The following is a 16,081-nucleotide window of genomic DNA, read 5'->3' on the forward strand; positions in this document are numbered from 1 at the left end:
TCTCAATTCAGAGATTCGCTTAGACACGTCTGTCACTCACAAGAATAGATCAAATGACTGACTTGGTTTTGTTTGTTTTGCCTAGTGTTGCCAAAATAACAAATGTTGCCATAGAAATTAATTTTTCGATGTCGAATATAACTATTACTTTTTCTTAAACTTGATTTATCTCCTGCCTATCCTTCATCTAATCTCTACAATCTTCTGTTAGAATTTTAACATTTTGGACCTTTATCGACCTTTTTAACGAATATTTTATCGGGTTTGATAAGTCCGGACGCCATCGCCATAAGAAAATTTTAAAATAACAGTGAAGCTGTAGCTCTATAATTCTGTTCAACGCTCATTATTCCTCTACAGTGACTGATTCTCAATGTATTTTTAAACGTTTAATTGGTCTTGTTTCAGCTATTTAGGAAATAAACTCTTTTAGTGCCTGAACACGAAACAATGAAGTAACTCACATATTACAGCTGTTTCATATGGTTAAATATGCGTACTTCTTAAGGTGGCCATTATGCCCTTATCTGTCCTACATCTAGATTCGAACATGAGTCGTACGGTTAAATCAAATTGATAAATCAATACATAAAGCTACTGATTCTCTTCATTATTAGGTCCTAAGCCGCATAATTGCAATCTGCCTTCGGTACTCAAATTCTCAATGAGTGCAGCCAACCATATGGCCAACACATAATTATTCCAAAACACACCGCCACAGAAGTTCCTGTGGCGAATCGACACGACATCGATTGAGTGGAATTGATTAATTGATCGAAAGCCATAATAACTGTTGAAAATAAAAACACGAATCACATCACTTGGTTTCGTCAATTACTTATGATGAGCGCGCAGCGCCATGTAGTAAGTCACATGCCTCTAGGAGAATTTTTCCTCCTTACGATTTGGCGCGTGCTAATGGGTGGATACCTTTTTTCGATTACACAGACGAGGGCCATCAACTCTTAATAACCGGAGTGTCCCGCTGTGGGATGCTGGCCAGGAGGGCTTTGGAACTACCTCCGGTTTTAAAAAGTGTGATCCATCCCATCATAATGTTTCAAAGGGGCGACCATCACGACGAGTTCGTGGAAAAAATATCAAATATCAATGCTCCTCGGCCACTTTCATCTGTTTTGGTTTGATGTGTGCTCGTTAGGGTGGCTCTTCGCTGAATCTTAGTCTTGTGGCTAAGTTGTTTAAGTTATTTTTGTTTCAAATCTCTCGTGTTCAACATTTTTTGATTTTTTTTCTATGAAAGTTTTGCCAAAATTTTGAATCCGATTGATTACAAATTTTTCAGGTATCCTGTTATTATTATTGATGGGATCAAGAAAAAGGTCTGGGAGCTAGGTTTCGAGAAACTCGAAGAAAAAGGCCACCCTAGCGCGCACAAGTATGAAGGTAGGCGACCGAAGCACCGAAAGCAACTCGAGAAAAATTCAGGAAGCCTACCGTATTACACTGATGATTGTGTGGTGATTTGGCACTGCGGGAAGTCACGGGTTTGTGAGAAGGGAAAAACCACCCGCTGGCTTACGACTGCGACGACGACTCTTCAGTCGTTCGTTCGCTCACTCGTTGGCTATGCTTCCATTACGAGATTAAGTCTTTTTATTTATCCAATCGGGAGAAATCATCTTAATTCAAAAATAAAGAGCAACGCGAAGAGCCGCCTGTCCTCACAGAAGAAGCTGCAGAAAGAGAAGGACGTGGAAGGACAGTTCACAGAAGTGGAAGGGAACTCCTGCTGGGCATGTTTGGATCGACCCCTCTTGTTGGGAAAAGCGCTACTGGATACACACAAAAAGAGGATAGAGAGCCAAAAAAAAGCTAACAAAATGTTCCGATATGGGAGTGATTCAAAATTTTAAGGTCGCTGAGCGTAAGACCATTGAGTTTTCTGCGGCAGGCTGGCTGCGGGCAAGAGGACATCATCATCATCATCATCGGGTTCCGAACCCCCGGGGAGACACAAAACTTTTATTCTCACATTAGGAACTGTTATGAACCACGGGATGGTTATAATGCTTTTTGCGTTTTCTTCCGAAACTGAGCGACCAGGCATTATGTTACTAAGTAGGTAATGTCCGAGTTCCCAGCGAGAGGGTCCCGCGAGATGATGTGATGATGATGATGATGGAAATGAAGTTGTCGAAGCTGAAGCCTTTAAGTAATAAATGTATTTTGAAGGGTTGGGTGTAAGGAAATATGAAACAGGAGAGTTGACCACAAATAGCAACATTTAGTGCATTAATTGTGACATTTACTGGAAATGATTTGTCTCTTATGAATTCATTTGAGTTTAAACTCATCATCTGACATGTTAAATTTAGTAATTAATGTAAGATTTTTAGACATTATTGTGAGGGTTCCTGATAACAAAAACTCGGATAGATCGCTTCAAAAAGTACTAAGTAAAAGTAGCTGTATAAACGATGTCATAATATGTATTGTATGTTTTGGATCTATGTTAAACACAATCAACCTATGGCTTAATTCACTGTTTTAGTCATAGTTCATGAAGTTTAACCATGTTTTTTTAAATTTACATTTTGAATGAAGGGTCGTTAAAAATGCAGAAAAACTAAGATAATATACGATTGATTAAATTTTCATTTGCTTATCCCCAAAAATTGTAATCGAGTTTTTACCACGCATTTCCACGTAAAAGTAAAATATAATGAGAAAAACTTCAAAGAAGCTTTATTTGTTGACAAGAATTATGAGTAGAACAGTATTAGTTTAAAAGTAGTATAAGTATAAGTTTTTCTTGAAAAACATTGGCTCTTTCAGTGTTGTCAGATCCCGCATGCTACTGAAAACGTATAGATGACTAAAATATTTCTGTTTAAGTTACATAATTTGTATGACGTTTTGAACCATGTTTCGTTCAAAACCAGCTTAAGGATACTTGCTCTTCTGAATGACTAACAGTACTTAAAAAATAACATTTTAATAAATCTGGAAACATAGGAAACTTTTAAAAACTGTGTAGAATGGGACATCGAAAAAAGTCTTTCGTGTAACTGACCGATAATATTTCTGGTCAAAATTGCTTATATTTTCTCTAATTCGTGTTGATTTTCTTAGCTGATGCACCGACAAAAACAACTAGGAACTTGAGATAATAAAAATGAATTCAAAAGTGAAAGATAAAAAAAAAATATGAGAAAACAGAATCAAAAAGAAAGAGAGAGAGATAAACAGAGAGATCTAGAGAGAGATAAAAAGAGAGATAAAAAGAGAGATAAAGAGAGAGATAAAGAGAGAGATAAAGAAAGAGATAAATAGAGAGATAAATAGAGAGATAAAGAGAGAGATAAAGAGAGAGATAAAGAGAGATAAAGAGAGAGATAAAGAGAGAGATAAAGAGAGAGATAAAGAGAGAGATAAAGAGAGAGAGAAAGAGAGATATATAGAGAGAGATAAAGAGAGAGATAAAGAGAGAGATAAAGAGAGAGTTAAAGAGATAGATAGAGAGAGAGATAAAGAGAGCGATAAAGAGAGAGGTAACGAGAGAGATAAAATGAGCGATTAAGAGATATAAAGGAAGAGAGATAAACAGAAAAATGAAGAGAGAGATAAAGAAGGCGATAAAGAGAGAGATAAAGAGAGAGATAAAGAGAGAGATAAAGAGAGATATAAAGAGAGAGATAATGAGAGAGATAAAGAGAGAGATAGTGAGAGCGATAAAATGAGAGATTAAAAGAGAGATAAAGCGAGCGATAAAGAGAGATATAAAGAGAGTTATAAAGAAAGCAATTGGGAGATATGAAAAAGAGAGATAAATAGAAAAATGAAGAGAGAGATAAAGAGAGAGATAAAGAGAGAGATAAAGAGAGAGATAAAGAGAGAGATAAAGAGAGAGATAAAGAGACAGAAAAAGAGACAGATAAAGAGAGAGATAAAGAGAGCGATAAAGAGAGAGATAAAGAGAGAGATAAAAAGAGAGATAAAGAGAGAGATAAAGAGAGAGATAAAGAGAGAGATAAAGAGAGAGATAAAGAGAGAGATAAAGAGAGAGATAAAGAGAGAGAGATAAAGAGAAAGATAAAGAGAGAGATAAAGAGAGATATAAAGAGAGATATAAAGAGAGAGAGATAAAGAGAGAGAGATAAAGAGAGAGATAAAGAGAGAGATAAAGAGAAAGATAAAGAGAAAGATAAAGAAAGAGATTAAGAGAGAGATAAAAAGAGAGATGAAGAGAGAGATAAAGAGAGAGATTAAGAGAGAAAAATAGGGAGATAAAGAGAGATACAAAGAGGGAAATGAAGAGAGATAAAGGGAAAAAAGAGATATAAAGAGAGAAAAAAATGAGATAAAGATTGAAATAAAAATGGCATAAAAAGAGAAATATAGAGTGAGATAAAGAGAGAGATAAAGAGAGAGTTTAAAAAAAGCGATAAAAAAAGCGATAAAGAGAGTGTTAAAGAGGATGACAAAGAGGATAATGAGAGAGATAAAGAGAGAGATGAAGGGAGCGATAACGAGAGAGATGAATAGAGAGATTAATAGAGATATAAAGAGAGGGATAAAGAAAGTGAGAAAGAGAAAAATAAAGAGAGTGATATAGAGAGCGATGAAAAGAGAGATAAAGAGAGAAATAAAGACAGCGATAAAGAGAGATATAGAGTTAGATAAAGAAGGCGATAAAGAGAGATAAAGAGAGATAAAGAGGGAGAAAAAAAAAGATATGGAGAGAGATAAGAAGAGAGATAAAAAATGAAATACAGAGAGAAATAAGAAGATATTAAGAGAGAAATAAAGAGAGAGTTAAAGAGAGAGATAAAGAGAGAGATATAGAGAGAAATAAAAAGAGAGATAAAGAGAAAGAGAAAGAGATTGATAAAGAGAGAGATAAAAAAAGCGATAAAGAGAGTGTTAAAGAGGATGATAAAGAGGATAATGAGAGAGATAAAGAGAGAGATGAAGGGAGCGATAAAGAGAGAGATGAAGAGAGAGATTAATAGAGAGATAAAGAGAGGGATAAAGAAAGTGAGAAAGAGAAAAATAAAGAGAGTGATGTAGAGAGCGATGAAAAGAGAGATAAAGAGAGAAATAAAGACAGCGATAAAGAGAGAGATATAGAGTTAGATAAAGAAGGCGATAAAGAGAGATAAAGAGAGATAAAGAGGGAGAAAAAAGAGAGATATGGAGAGAGATAAGAAGAGAGATAAAAAATGAAATACAGAGAGAAATAAGAAGATATTAAGAGAGAAATAAAGAGAGAGATAAAGAGAGAGATAAAGAGAGAGATAAAGAGAGAGATATAGAGAGAAACAAAAAGAGAGATAAAGAGAAAGAGAAAGAGATTGATAAAGAGAGAGATAAAGAGAGAGATAAAGAGAGGGATAAAGAGAGAGATAAAGAGAGAGATAAAGAGAGAGATAAAGAAAGATAAAGAGAGAGATAAAGAGAATGATGAAAAGAGAGATAAAGAGAGAGATAAAGAGAGAGATAAACAGAAGAATTCTGAGAGAGATAACGAGAGAGATAACGAGAGAGATAAACAAAGAGATAAAGAGAGAGATAGAGAGAGATAAAGAGAGAGATAGAGAGAGATAAAGAGAGAGATAGAGAGAGATAAAGAGAGAGATAAAGACAGAGATAAAAGGAGAGATTAAGAGAGAGATGAAGAAAGAGAAAAAGAGAGAGATAAATTGAGACATAAAAACAGATGAAGAAAGAGATTCAGAGAAAGATATAGAGAGAGATAAAGAGAGAGATAAAGAGAGAGGTGAAGAGAGCGTTAAGAGAGCGATGAAGAGAGAGATAAATAGAGATATAAATATAGTGAGAGATAGCGATAAAGAGAGATATAGTGATTGAGAGATAGAGATAAAGAGAGAGATAGAGATCAAGATAGATAGAGATAAAGAGAGAGAGATAGAAAGAAGAAGGAATAATGAGAGAAATTTGTTTGTGAATACGATTCTTACTGTCTAAGAAGAACTTGCGAAGGCACAACTAATTTACACCAAATTTTGTAATCTTGGTGTTCGAAAATCGCAGAACGTAATTTTACCTCACTCATACTTTTTACGATCTATGTACATTCAACATTTTAGATTTGTTTATTCCTTTTCTAATCATGCACATATTTTTGCTTTTGTTTGTCTAACTGATATGCAAGACTGTCGACCTTGTTTTTGTAGTGTTTTTAAGGAACATACATTGTTGTGGAAAACATTCTAGATTTTCCTCCAAAATTGATCACAATTGAAAATATTCTGAAACAAAATCATAGGCCGATATTAAAGACTTCATTTAAAATTTATCTAAAATAATAATATTTTTATAACTTGAATTCATCCTAAGGATATATGCTAATTTGGTGGGAAACAAGTAAACCACAAGACACAAAACTAGACCATCTTTAACTTTGTAAACAAAAATCATCGTGAGAAACATCCCAAATGATATTTGCCAAATAGAGAGTTATAGAGTACGGCCTAGTCAACGCTGTGAAATTTAAGCTGAAGTAAAAGTAGCCAACCCGATGATGTGTTCCAAAACAAAGTTGACAGTTTACGGGCACTGTCGTTGTTGTTGACAGAAGAACGCTTACACGGACTTTAAATTGACCCACTCGCCAATGATTGTTTGTCGCAATCCCGCTTCCCTCGCTTCGGTGTTTTATTTTTTGAGGTCCAACCCGTGCGTCAAAAGTGTGTTTACATTTTGCAGCTCGCGGACTTCCAAATGAGTTAACAAAAAATAACAAATAAAAAAAAACAGAAACACTAGATACGTCGCCGCTGCGCCTGCACGAGATGGGATGGTTTGTGCGCTAGCTATAATGGAATGGTTGATTTATTTATGTTTAGATTGGAACTGAATAATGTGTACATGGGTATCAATCGATGTTTGTTTGGCTTCACCGATGGTGATAAATTCACGGATTTATACACTTGGACTATTTTGCGATAGGGACTGCGAGAGTTGCAACTATCGGCTCGTACTACTTTATTGCATCAATTAAGAGTTAGCTCGATTCGTTGTTTTTTTTTCTCAAGTGAGTTGGTAGGAATATTAGAAACATTGTTGTTGTATACATTGAACTGTTTTACTTTACAAATATGTTTCTTGGTGGGCGTCACGGTGCTGTATAAAGATAACAACTAATTTATAGCTAAAATGTCAACAAAGTAATATTCAATGAATGAAAAATGCTATGGCAAACAATTTGCTTTTGTTTTTTTCAAACAATTTATCATCAAATTCCAATTTCAGTTTTAAATTCAAAATTTTGTTTGAGAAAGCGCCTCAAAACTACATTTCGTAGGTAGCTCAACTTACTGAAATGTATAGTATCCACAAATTTGAATTTCGAGGACCGACTGTTTTCGACTTTACGCTTTTAAGTATTAAGCCGCAATAGTTCACTTTTTACTTCTTGGGCTGATAGACTACCTTTTTAAGTTATAAAGATTTTGCTCTGAGAGAAAGATTTCAATCATGAGAATGGAGTATTTTGTCCCTTTTGAAATAAACTCCAAACGAAGTTGTGATTTACATAGCTGTGATAAGGAAGGAGTGTTCACGAAAAAAAAGTGACCACTAGTTTTTTTTATGGTAAATGTTAAGTTTTTGGAAATATAAAACAGATTGAAATATTGTTAAATAGTGTACATTTTATCAGATTATGAAAAGATGTTTTCAGAGCATTATGTGTTGTCTTTTTTTTTTTTTTAAATTGGTTTTGTAAAATTTTGCACATTTTTAATTTTATTTTATTTTTTTTTATTAAAACGAACGCAATCACATACAGACGCTCAATGAAACTTGATGTTTCATCGAAGAGATTCCTTTTTTCTTAACTCTACTGGCTAGCATCTTACAAATGCTAAAACCATCAACCCACAGAAAGTGCACAATGTATGCCGTGATCGGGATTTGATCTCATGCCCGCTGGCTCAGAAGGCTTGAAGACTATCCTCTACGCCACGGGCTGCGGCATTTATTGTGCCCCTAAGTGCCATTTTTAACTAAGTTTATTCGAGTTTTCTATGGTGTTGGACTCTGTACCAAGTTTCTCAAGAGTTACTCCGATTATAGAACTGTTTCTTGCAATATGCTTGAGACACTTTGGTGATTTTTTTTATTTCTCGATAAAATTTACGTCTTCCTGGTTTAGACGATATAGGGGAGATATGGACATAACGGATATCTTAAGAAGGACGCTTATTTAACCATAGGAAACAACTATAACATGTGAGTTGCATCGTCGTTTCGTGTTCAGACTCTTAAAAAGTCTATTTCCTAACTGGCTGAAACCTGAAGTAGATAAAAATGATTTAATATGCATTTTTAAATTTTTTGCCGAAAACTGAAAATCTGTCACGGTAGAGGCATAATGAGCCCCTCCTTGGGGGGCAGTGTAAACACCATTAATCGGGGCACGATGAGCTTGATTAGTTTCATCTGACGATTTGGCCTATTGGTAAGGTGTCGGAGAGGTAATCAGTTATTTTTTTAGTTATTTGTGAGACTTTACCAACGTTTTGGCATTCGTGTCAACCATTAAATGATCGATGCATTTCGCATTAAACGGTGAATCATAGATCCATCAAACAAAGCAATAACAAAATAATGCATTTCTGTTTGTAGAATACACACAATTCACATACACTCATACATTATGTTTCTGGTGCTTTGTTTGGCGGATGATGCTACTAGCCGTGTAATGCAACATTCAAAATAATCGATCACGATTATCAAATGAAAAAAAAAAAAATCATTTCGATTAGGAATCGAACTCAACTGTCAGATCTAAGCTGTAGCTCTATAATTCAGTTAACTTCATCGAATTGAATTCGCTGCTATATTCTATGGCAGAAAATGCTCATCTTGCCCCGATCAATTGTGCTCTGTTCGCCCCGAGTCAACAAGTTCTAGTGAAAAATAAAAACTGAATCAAAGCAATCGAAAGATTCCTTTTAATTCAACTACGGTATCGTGGTTGAATTAAAAGGATTTTTTTTATTAATTTGATTCAGTTAAATCATTTTATCAAGTAGGCTCACACCACAACAGATGGAAAAATTAAAAAAAAAGATCGTTAAAATTGAGGAACAATGTGTACATCATGTTGCAAGGCGTACATTATACGGTGCTCAAAAATAATGTTCCTCGTGAAAACTTATTTGAGAAAAATGTGTTTCCTTAGTAACGGGGTGTCCAGTTCACCCCGGGTGCTCGTTATGCCCTTATCTACCCTAGGGATGATTGGTAAAATTGTTAGACCGCAAATTGTGCAGAAGAAATTTCTCAGTCTACCAAAATGAGTCAGAAACTATTTGTTTACTTACATATTCTAGTGAAACTCGTCAATTAATGTGACCAATGTAGAAATACAGGGCCTTTCAAGCCATAATAATACAATTTTTGTATTATATTTACTTTCTTTTTATTATTTTTTGATCTTATGTACCGTGGGTAATCACGACCATCATACATCTTTCCAAACAACGTTGATATAAAAACGTCTAACAAAGATGTGCCAACCGTTCAAAATAAATTTGCTTTCACAGTTCATTTTGAAGTTTTAAGCGAGCTACGGAGTTTAGTTTAAAGCTCCCTTAAAACAACACAGGTTTTATGGCAGCTTTTAAATAAGCATTATAGGTGTTAATGAACGTGGGCCAACTAGTACAAATGTTAGCTTTCAGGTAGCTTTGCTGAAGCATAGAACGCGCAACCTTTTAAAATAGCTTATAGCGAAAGCTTTAAGGGAGTTGTACAAGATGGGATAAAGTTAAAAATTGTACTTGCGAGGATACTTGATATCGGAAATATAGATTTTTTGTAACTTATGTACCGATGTCAAATGATTTAATAATGTATAAAACGTAGGGGAGAATGAGGATACTTGATCCCATGAGATACTTGATTCCTTAGCTATATCTCGAAACTGGGATGTCTTGCATAGATCAAATGTTCTAGAAAAATTTACTAAATAGAAGAAAACAACATACATATCTGTTATCTGAAAAAATTAAAAAAATTTTTTTTAGCTATTGCACATTGTCTAACCAAATGTGACTTTAAGATGTTTTTTTATCATTTTAAAATGTTTCCCCCCTCGCAAAAAAATTGAATAAAAATATTTTTAATATGTCCATCGTTAGAGTATAATATGAATCTCTTAATGCCATATTTTCAAAGCAATAGTGAACTCTCAATTTTTAAAAAAAAAATTCAAAAATGTATGTTATGGGTTCACTTGATCCCTCGATTCCAAAAAATATATTTTTCTTCTGAATGAATGTTGATCATTGCTAAGTACGAAATTATTAATATTTTTCCAATGACTTATATTTATCCACAAAATTCCTGATGAAAAGGACTTAAAAAAGTGCTTTTATCTGAAAAATAGATAATTGTGCCTTTAAATAAAAATAGGATAGCAAACAAACTTTTGGAATTCTGTTTGTCTGACATTTAAAAACTGCGAAATAAAAACAAATATGGCCAGAAAAGTCATAAGAACTTTTATCTTTAGATTTTGCATGATTTTCGCCAAAGCTTAGGGCTCCCTCATTAAAGGGTCGAATCTCCTATATAAAGAATCAAGTGTCCTTTAACTTTCCAAATTCCCACCCACCCCCCCCCCCCCCCCACACCCCCTTTAAGGGTCCACCTAAAGCAAGCGAATATTGAATCAAATTTCTGTGATGGAGTATGGTTATTCGATATTAGATAATAACAATCTTGACTCAGAACTGACTTCAAAACCTCGAAAACTAATCTCAGGTTCAGAATTCAGCTACCGATTTTCAAAATTTTCTCGCTTATGGATAGTAATTCATTTCTTAGCACTAAGTTTTATTCTGGTTCCTTACAGTCAAAGTAGAAATTTTATTTGTGTTTTCTAATTACGGATTGTGTATCCAGTTTAGGATTCTTGTTTTCGGTTCGAATCATCACGAAAAATTGAAATAAAAAGCTGTTTTAAATCGTCGTTTAAATTTGGTTTAACATTTCCTTTTAAATTTGATGCATGATTTTCGAAACTCATACGCATTTTTTTTACATTTAGTCAATGTTTTTCCAAATATGAAAAAAAAATTTAGTGATTCAGATTCGAAGTTCATGAATTTTTTTCTCAAGCTAAATTTAATCATAGAAAAGTTTCAAAATAGCGATAGAGATTCATCATTCGAAATTTTTATTTTTTGTCTAGATTTGTAAGTCGGATTGGAAATATATCCTAAAAGAAATAAAGAATAATCATTGAAACCCAAAATATCCAATAATTATTATGGATTCATGATTAAGGGCTCCGAAACTGATTCCAATTATTGGCTCATATTTCTAAATTTAGAAATCGTTTTTATGTACATTTCAGAAAACGTATTGAAATTCCGAAACATATTTTCAAATTTTTAATTCAAGTTAAAAATTCTTATTCAGATTCAGCTCGTAAATGAGTTCCACAATCAAAATAAAATGATCAAGATGATTATTTTGGTATTGATTTAAATTGCAAGAGATTGCAGAATGATAATTCTAATTGTTAGTTCGATTTAAGAATGAACCAAAGTCAATTCGTTTGCACAATTCAGCAAAAAATTCCTAAAATATAGAAGAGTTATAGTTTATTTTGCAAAAAAAAAATCCATTAACAGAAATTAATTGATGATAAAGAAACATGTATCTTCTCTTCAAGAAATTTCCGGAAAAGCCATATGTTTTGGCGTATTGTTCGACATTATTAATATTGCAGTATTTTCAAGAACCGAATTTGAAACTAATATCTTTAATTAAAATCGAGTTTGTATAAATCCTATTTGTACGGCGAAATTCGAATCTTTTACTATTATTTTTGAAAATTGGATTTATTTTTAGAATTTTCTTCCGAAATTGATCGCCCAAAAATGAAATTTTATGAGCTTGATTTATTAAAATAAATATAAACGATTTTTAGAGGACTGAAATACGATTCAAAATCTGGTTATGTTTTCCGAAATAAAAAAGAATTATTCAAATTTTTTTTCACTTGATTTTTGTTTGAAAGTTCTTGGATTTGTATCAAATTTTCCCGAATATTGACCATATTTTGGTTTGAAAATTTGGAAACAGAATGTGCGAATTTTGCCAGGTTTTAATAAAATAGCCCGGATTTGTCCGGCCCGGATGCGTGCGGTAGAACTTCTGGCAATCTTAAGCTAAGTTCACCAGATTTTGATGCAAACTTAAGATTTCAACCATCAATGAAAGTAAGTTTCATATTTTGGTGCCAAAAGATTATTCATACAAACCCTTATCATCATTTGAAAGATTTTAGGTATTTTCGAAAGTTTCTATTTAACACCAAACACTAGTTTCAATTTATCTAGAAAAACGATCTGTAAAATGAATAGTAAAATAGTATTTTAAAATAATAAGTATTTTTAATTTTTTTTAATTCACGTATTGTTTGAGGCAAAATGTCATAAAAAAAAAGTTAACCAATTCAATATGAGGAATCATGTCCCTAAATTTAGACAAAACCTTCCCACCAAAGTCGAAAGATAAAGGTCCCTGCATACTAATATTTTAACTTGGTTTCAGGAAGACTTTTTTGATTGTTCTTTCAACAAAAAAGATTTTTACAAAGTTTTTACTATTAGTGTATTGAGAAAGAGCATTATTTGTCAAGGGGGAATTTAATCAAGTTCTAAAAATATCCCAATAATTATAAAAAATCACTCAACTGTCTTTTCAAAAATCGGAACAACAGATGCCGGACAGAAAACAATGAAAAAAGTAACATTTTTTTTTTGTCATACATGTCACAATAATTTTCACCCTCCGTTCCTTGGGGTGCTTCATTGTCACTTTTCCAATCATTCTGACTGGGTTCTACAATCCATACGGAAATGGAAGGTACTTTGGTGCTCTTTATCGCTATTATTATTTATAAATTTTCGACTTCAATTGTTATTGTTATTACTCTCGGTCCTCTTTAATTTTTCCGGTAGGTTTTTTTTTCTCTCCAGCCAGCGTTCCATTTGCTGTTGATCCATTGTCATTTCGCCAATTTTCCTCTATCAAGAAGGGCTTTTTTTCGCTTTTCGCTCACCGGTTCCGGCCTTTAACGCTGGGTTTTCACATTCCTTGAGCCCGGGATGTTGTTGTCCCGTGCGCACATTTTATTGTCGGTCAGATTCAATAAATGTTTTCCTCCTCTATTATGTTGTCTCCCTCCTCTGATTACAGAGGACACCTCTGCTGCAAGGCTGTCTCACTGATGTAGTTTCAACATTGCATTGTTGTTGTTGCTGCTGCTGCTGTCGTTTTCCTAGTTGTCGTTATCCTTGTCCAGGGGTCTGATGCGATGTTTATCCACTTGAATTCCGCCTTTTTTTCGGCATCCCTCCTCTTCAACATTTCTGTTTGGTGGCAGCAGCATCGCTAGCCAGAAGTATTACTCAAAAAATCCTCCTCTCGCGTGGGGGAATCGTACAATGGATTGGCACTTGAAAATCACTCGGCGGTAAAATAGCACATGCTGTAATTGTAAATCAATACCGAAAGTAGATTCATTGTGAATCCTATGATCGATTCAGTTTGCAGTGTCCTTCTGTTTTTCTCAAATTATCAACAAGAACAGATACAGAGTTGAATCCAGGAACAGACCTCGCATTCAGAATCCAAACTGTGAAACTCTGTTATGTGCTTTTTCTGGACTTAAATGTAAATTAGGAAACAAAGAACCAAAATCCAAGTTCAGTATCAGGATTCGGGAACAATGTCTGCATCCTAGATCAGTTTCTGGCTATCAGGGATCTTGATTATCAATCATCATTATGATTATCCGCTATCAGGGTCCAGGGTCGAGGTCTGGAATCAGGACCCAGTTCATGATTATGGACATGACCCGAGATTTGAGATCGGGATCATATCCGAGATCGTGATCCAGAATCCGGACTGAGACTATGATACAGGATCAGGACGCGGGATAGGATACAGCATTTTTATTAATGATCTAGGGGCTGTTGTCGGCAAGTCACTAAAATTCTATAATTTCACCGAATTTTGAGCAAATTTTCATCACAGAATCTATCAGTAACAGTACAAATAATTAAGAAATTCACAGATTTCATAGATTTTTTAAATAATGTACGTATTCCAAAATTAAATTTTTTTATGTGAATTTTGAATTTCTTAATTTGTTTTGGATAAACATAATAAGATTGGTAGAGTTTATTGATTTTTCTCAAGTAAAATGTAATTTTCAGAACTTTTTCAAGAAATTTATGCTTAAAAAACAATCACTGATGTTTGGGGTAAAAACACAGAAAGTCAGATTTTTTTCGCAAAAACCAAGGATTTTTGTTTCGGCAACCTTTCTCGCAAGCAAGGTTGCCGAAATCACAGAAAAATCTGTAATTTCACAGAATTTTGAGCAAATTTTCATCACAGAATCTGTGTCACAGAACACAGAATTTTGAAATTTTCACAGATTTCACAGAATTTTTTAATTTTGAATGGATTTCCGAAATTATAATTTTTTTGGACAGTAGGGGAGATGGGGGCATAATGGCCACCTTAAGGAAAACGCTTATTTAACCATAGAGAACAGCTGTAATATGTGTATTACATCATTGTTTCGTGTTCAGACACTCAAATAGTCTATTGCCTAATTAGATGAAACTTGAAAAAGTAGATATAAACGTTTAAAAATGCATTTAAAAAAAAAATTGCCGAAAGCTGAAAACCAGTCACTGTAGAGGCATAATGAGAAACCCCCCGAGGCAGTATGAGCACCATTAATGAAGGCATAATGAGCGTTTTCTGCCGAGGAATCTAGCAGTAAATTCGACTCGATGAAGTCAACTGAGTAATAGAGCTACAGCTAAATTTGTATCGTCTGATGATTTGGCCTATTGGTTAGATGTCGGAGAGGTAATCAGTAGGCTCGAGTTCGATTCCTGGCCGAGGTGATTTTTTTTTCATTTATCATTCATGATCATGATTGCACTAAACGGTGAGGCGTAGATTCATCAAACAAAGCAATAACAAAATAATCTAGGTCTGTTTGTAGAATTCAAAGAATGAACACATGCTCATACATTATGTTTCTGGTGTTTTGTTTGACGGATGATGCCTTGATGCTATTAGCCGTATAATGGACAATAAAAAAAATCAATCATGTGTGTATGTGCAAAAAAAAAATCCCCTCGAACAGGGATCGAACTCGAGTCTACTGATTACCTCTCCGACACCTTGCCAATAGGCCAAATCGACAGAAGAATCTAGCCAAGCTGTAGCTCTATTATTCAGTTGACTTCATCGAGTTGAATTCGCTGCTAGATTCCCCGGCAGAAAATGCTCATTATGCCTTCATTGCCAGTGCTCTGTTCGCCTCTAGTGAACAAATTAAAGTAAAAAAGCGTTTAAAAATTTATTAAAGTGAAAAATCAAAAATTTGATGAGGTTGAAAATTGAGAAACAATGTGTAGATCATGCTGCAGTGAGTACATTTCAGATCAAGATGATTTAAAGGTCATAAAAGCTTATTTGGTGGTGCTCAAAAATTATAATATTTTCGTCACTTGAGAACCTAGCTGGTTATTATTTAATATTTCTGTAAAGATGAAAAGGATATTTCTTTTTTGGTGAAAAATTAATACTATGGGTAGTACGAAACAAGTCCTTATGAAAATTTGTTTAAGAAAATACGTACTTATGTAGAAAAAAGGAGTGCTCATTATGCCCTGGGTGCTCGTTATGCCCTCATCTCCCCTATCAAAATAAGATTTCTAACTTTCTTTCTTTCAATGAAATTTAAGGAAATAGCATCACAGAAATCCATCACAGAATTTTTGGGAAAAATCACAGAATGTCAGAATTATTTTTCTCAAAAACACATAATTTTTCTTTCGGCAACCTTGCTCGCAAGTCGCATGTAGCTCTTCGAATGTAAAGCTGCGGTTCTTTAGCTCAAAGCACTAATATGAATTTTTTGGTTTTGGTTGATTTTTAGAAATCGCTGTAGGAATTGGAACTGATGTTTTTTGTAACGCTGATTTTGATACAAAACAGATATTTATGACTCCATTTCCATTAACCCTTTCATAGATAACATTAT

At 34.0% G+C, this 16,081-nt stretch overlaps 1 protein-coding gene across 1 annotated transcript in view; it reads left to right on the top strand.

Annotated features, from left to right (window-relative positions):
• The window catches only part of LOC129742305 (RNA-binding protein 25-like), a 6,777-nt gene extending 2,670 nt beyond the window's left edge, over positions 1 to 4,107 (top strand). Inside the window, exons 2-3 of the mRNA XM_055734187.1 lie at positions 3,375 to 3,512; positions 3,806 to 4,107. Of these exons, the coding sequence (XP_055590162.1) occupies positions 3,375 to 3,512; positions 3,806 to 4,107 (440 nt within the window). The remainder of the gene's footprint in view (positions 1 to 3,374; positions 3,513 to 3,805) is intronic.
• The last annotated feature ends 11,974 nt before the right edge of the window (positions 4,108 to 16,081 follow it).

The sequence above is a fragment of the Uranotaenia lowii genome, chromosome 2 (genome assembly GCF_029784155.1).
Source record: "Uranotaenia lowii strain MFRU-FL chromosome 2, ASM2978415v1, whole genome shotgun sequence".
NCBI classification, from domain to species: Eukaryota; Metazoa; Arthropoda; class Insecta; order Diptera; family Culicidae; genus Uranotaenia; species Uranotaenia lowii.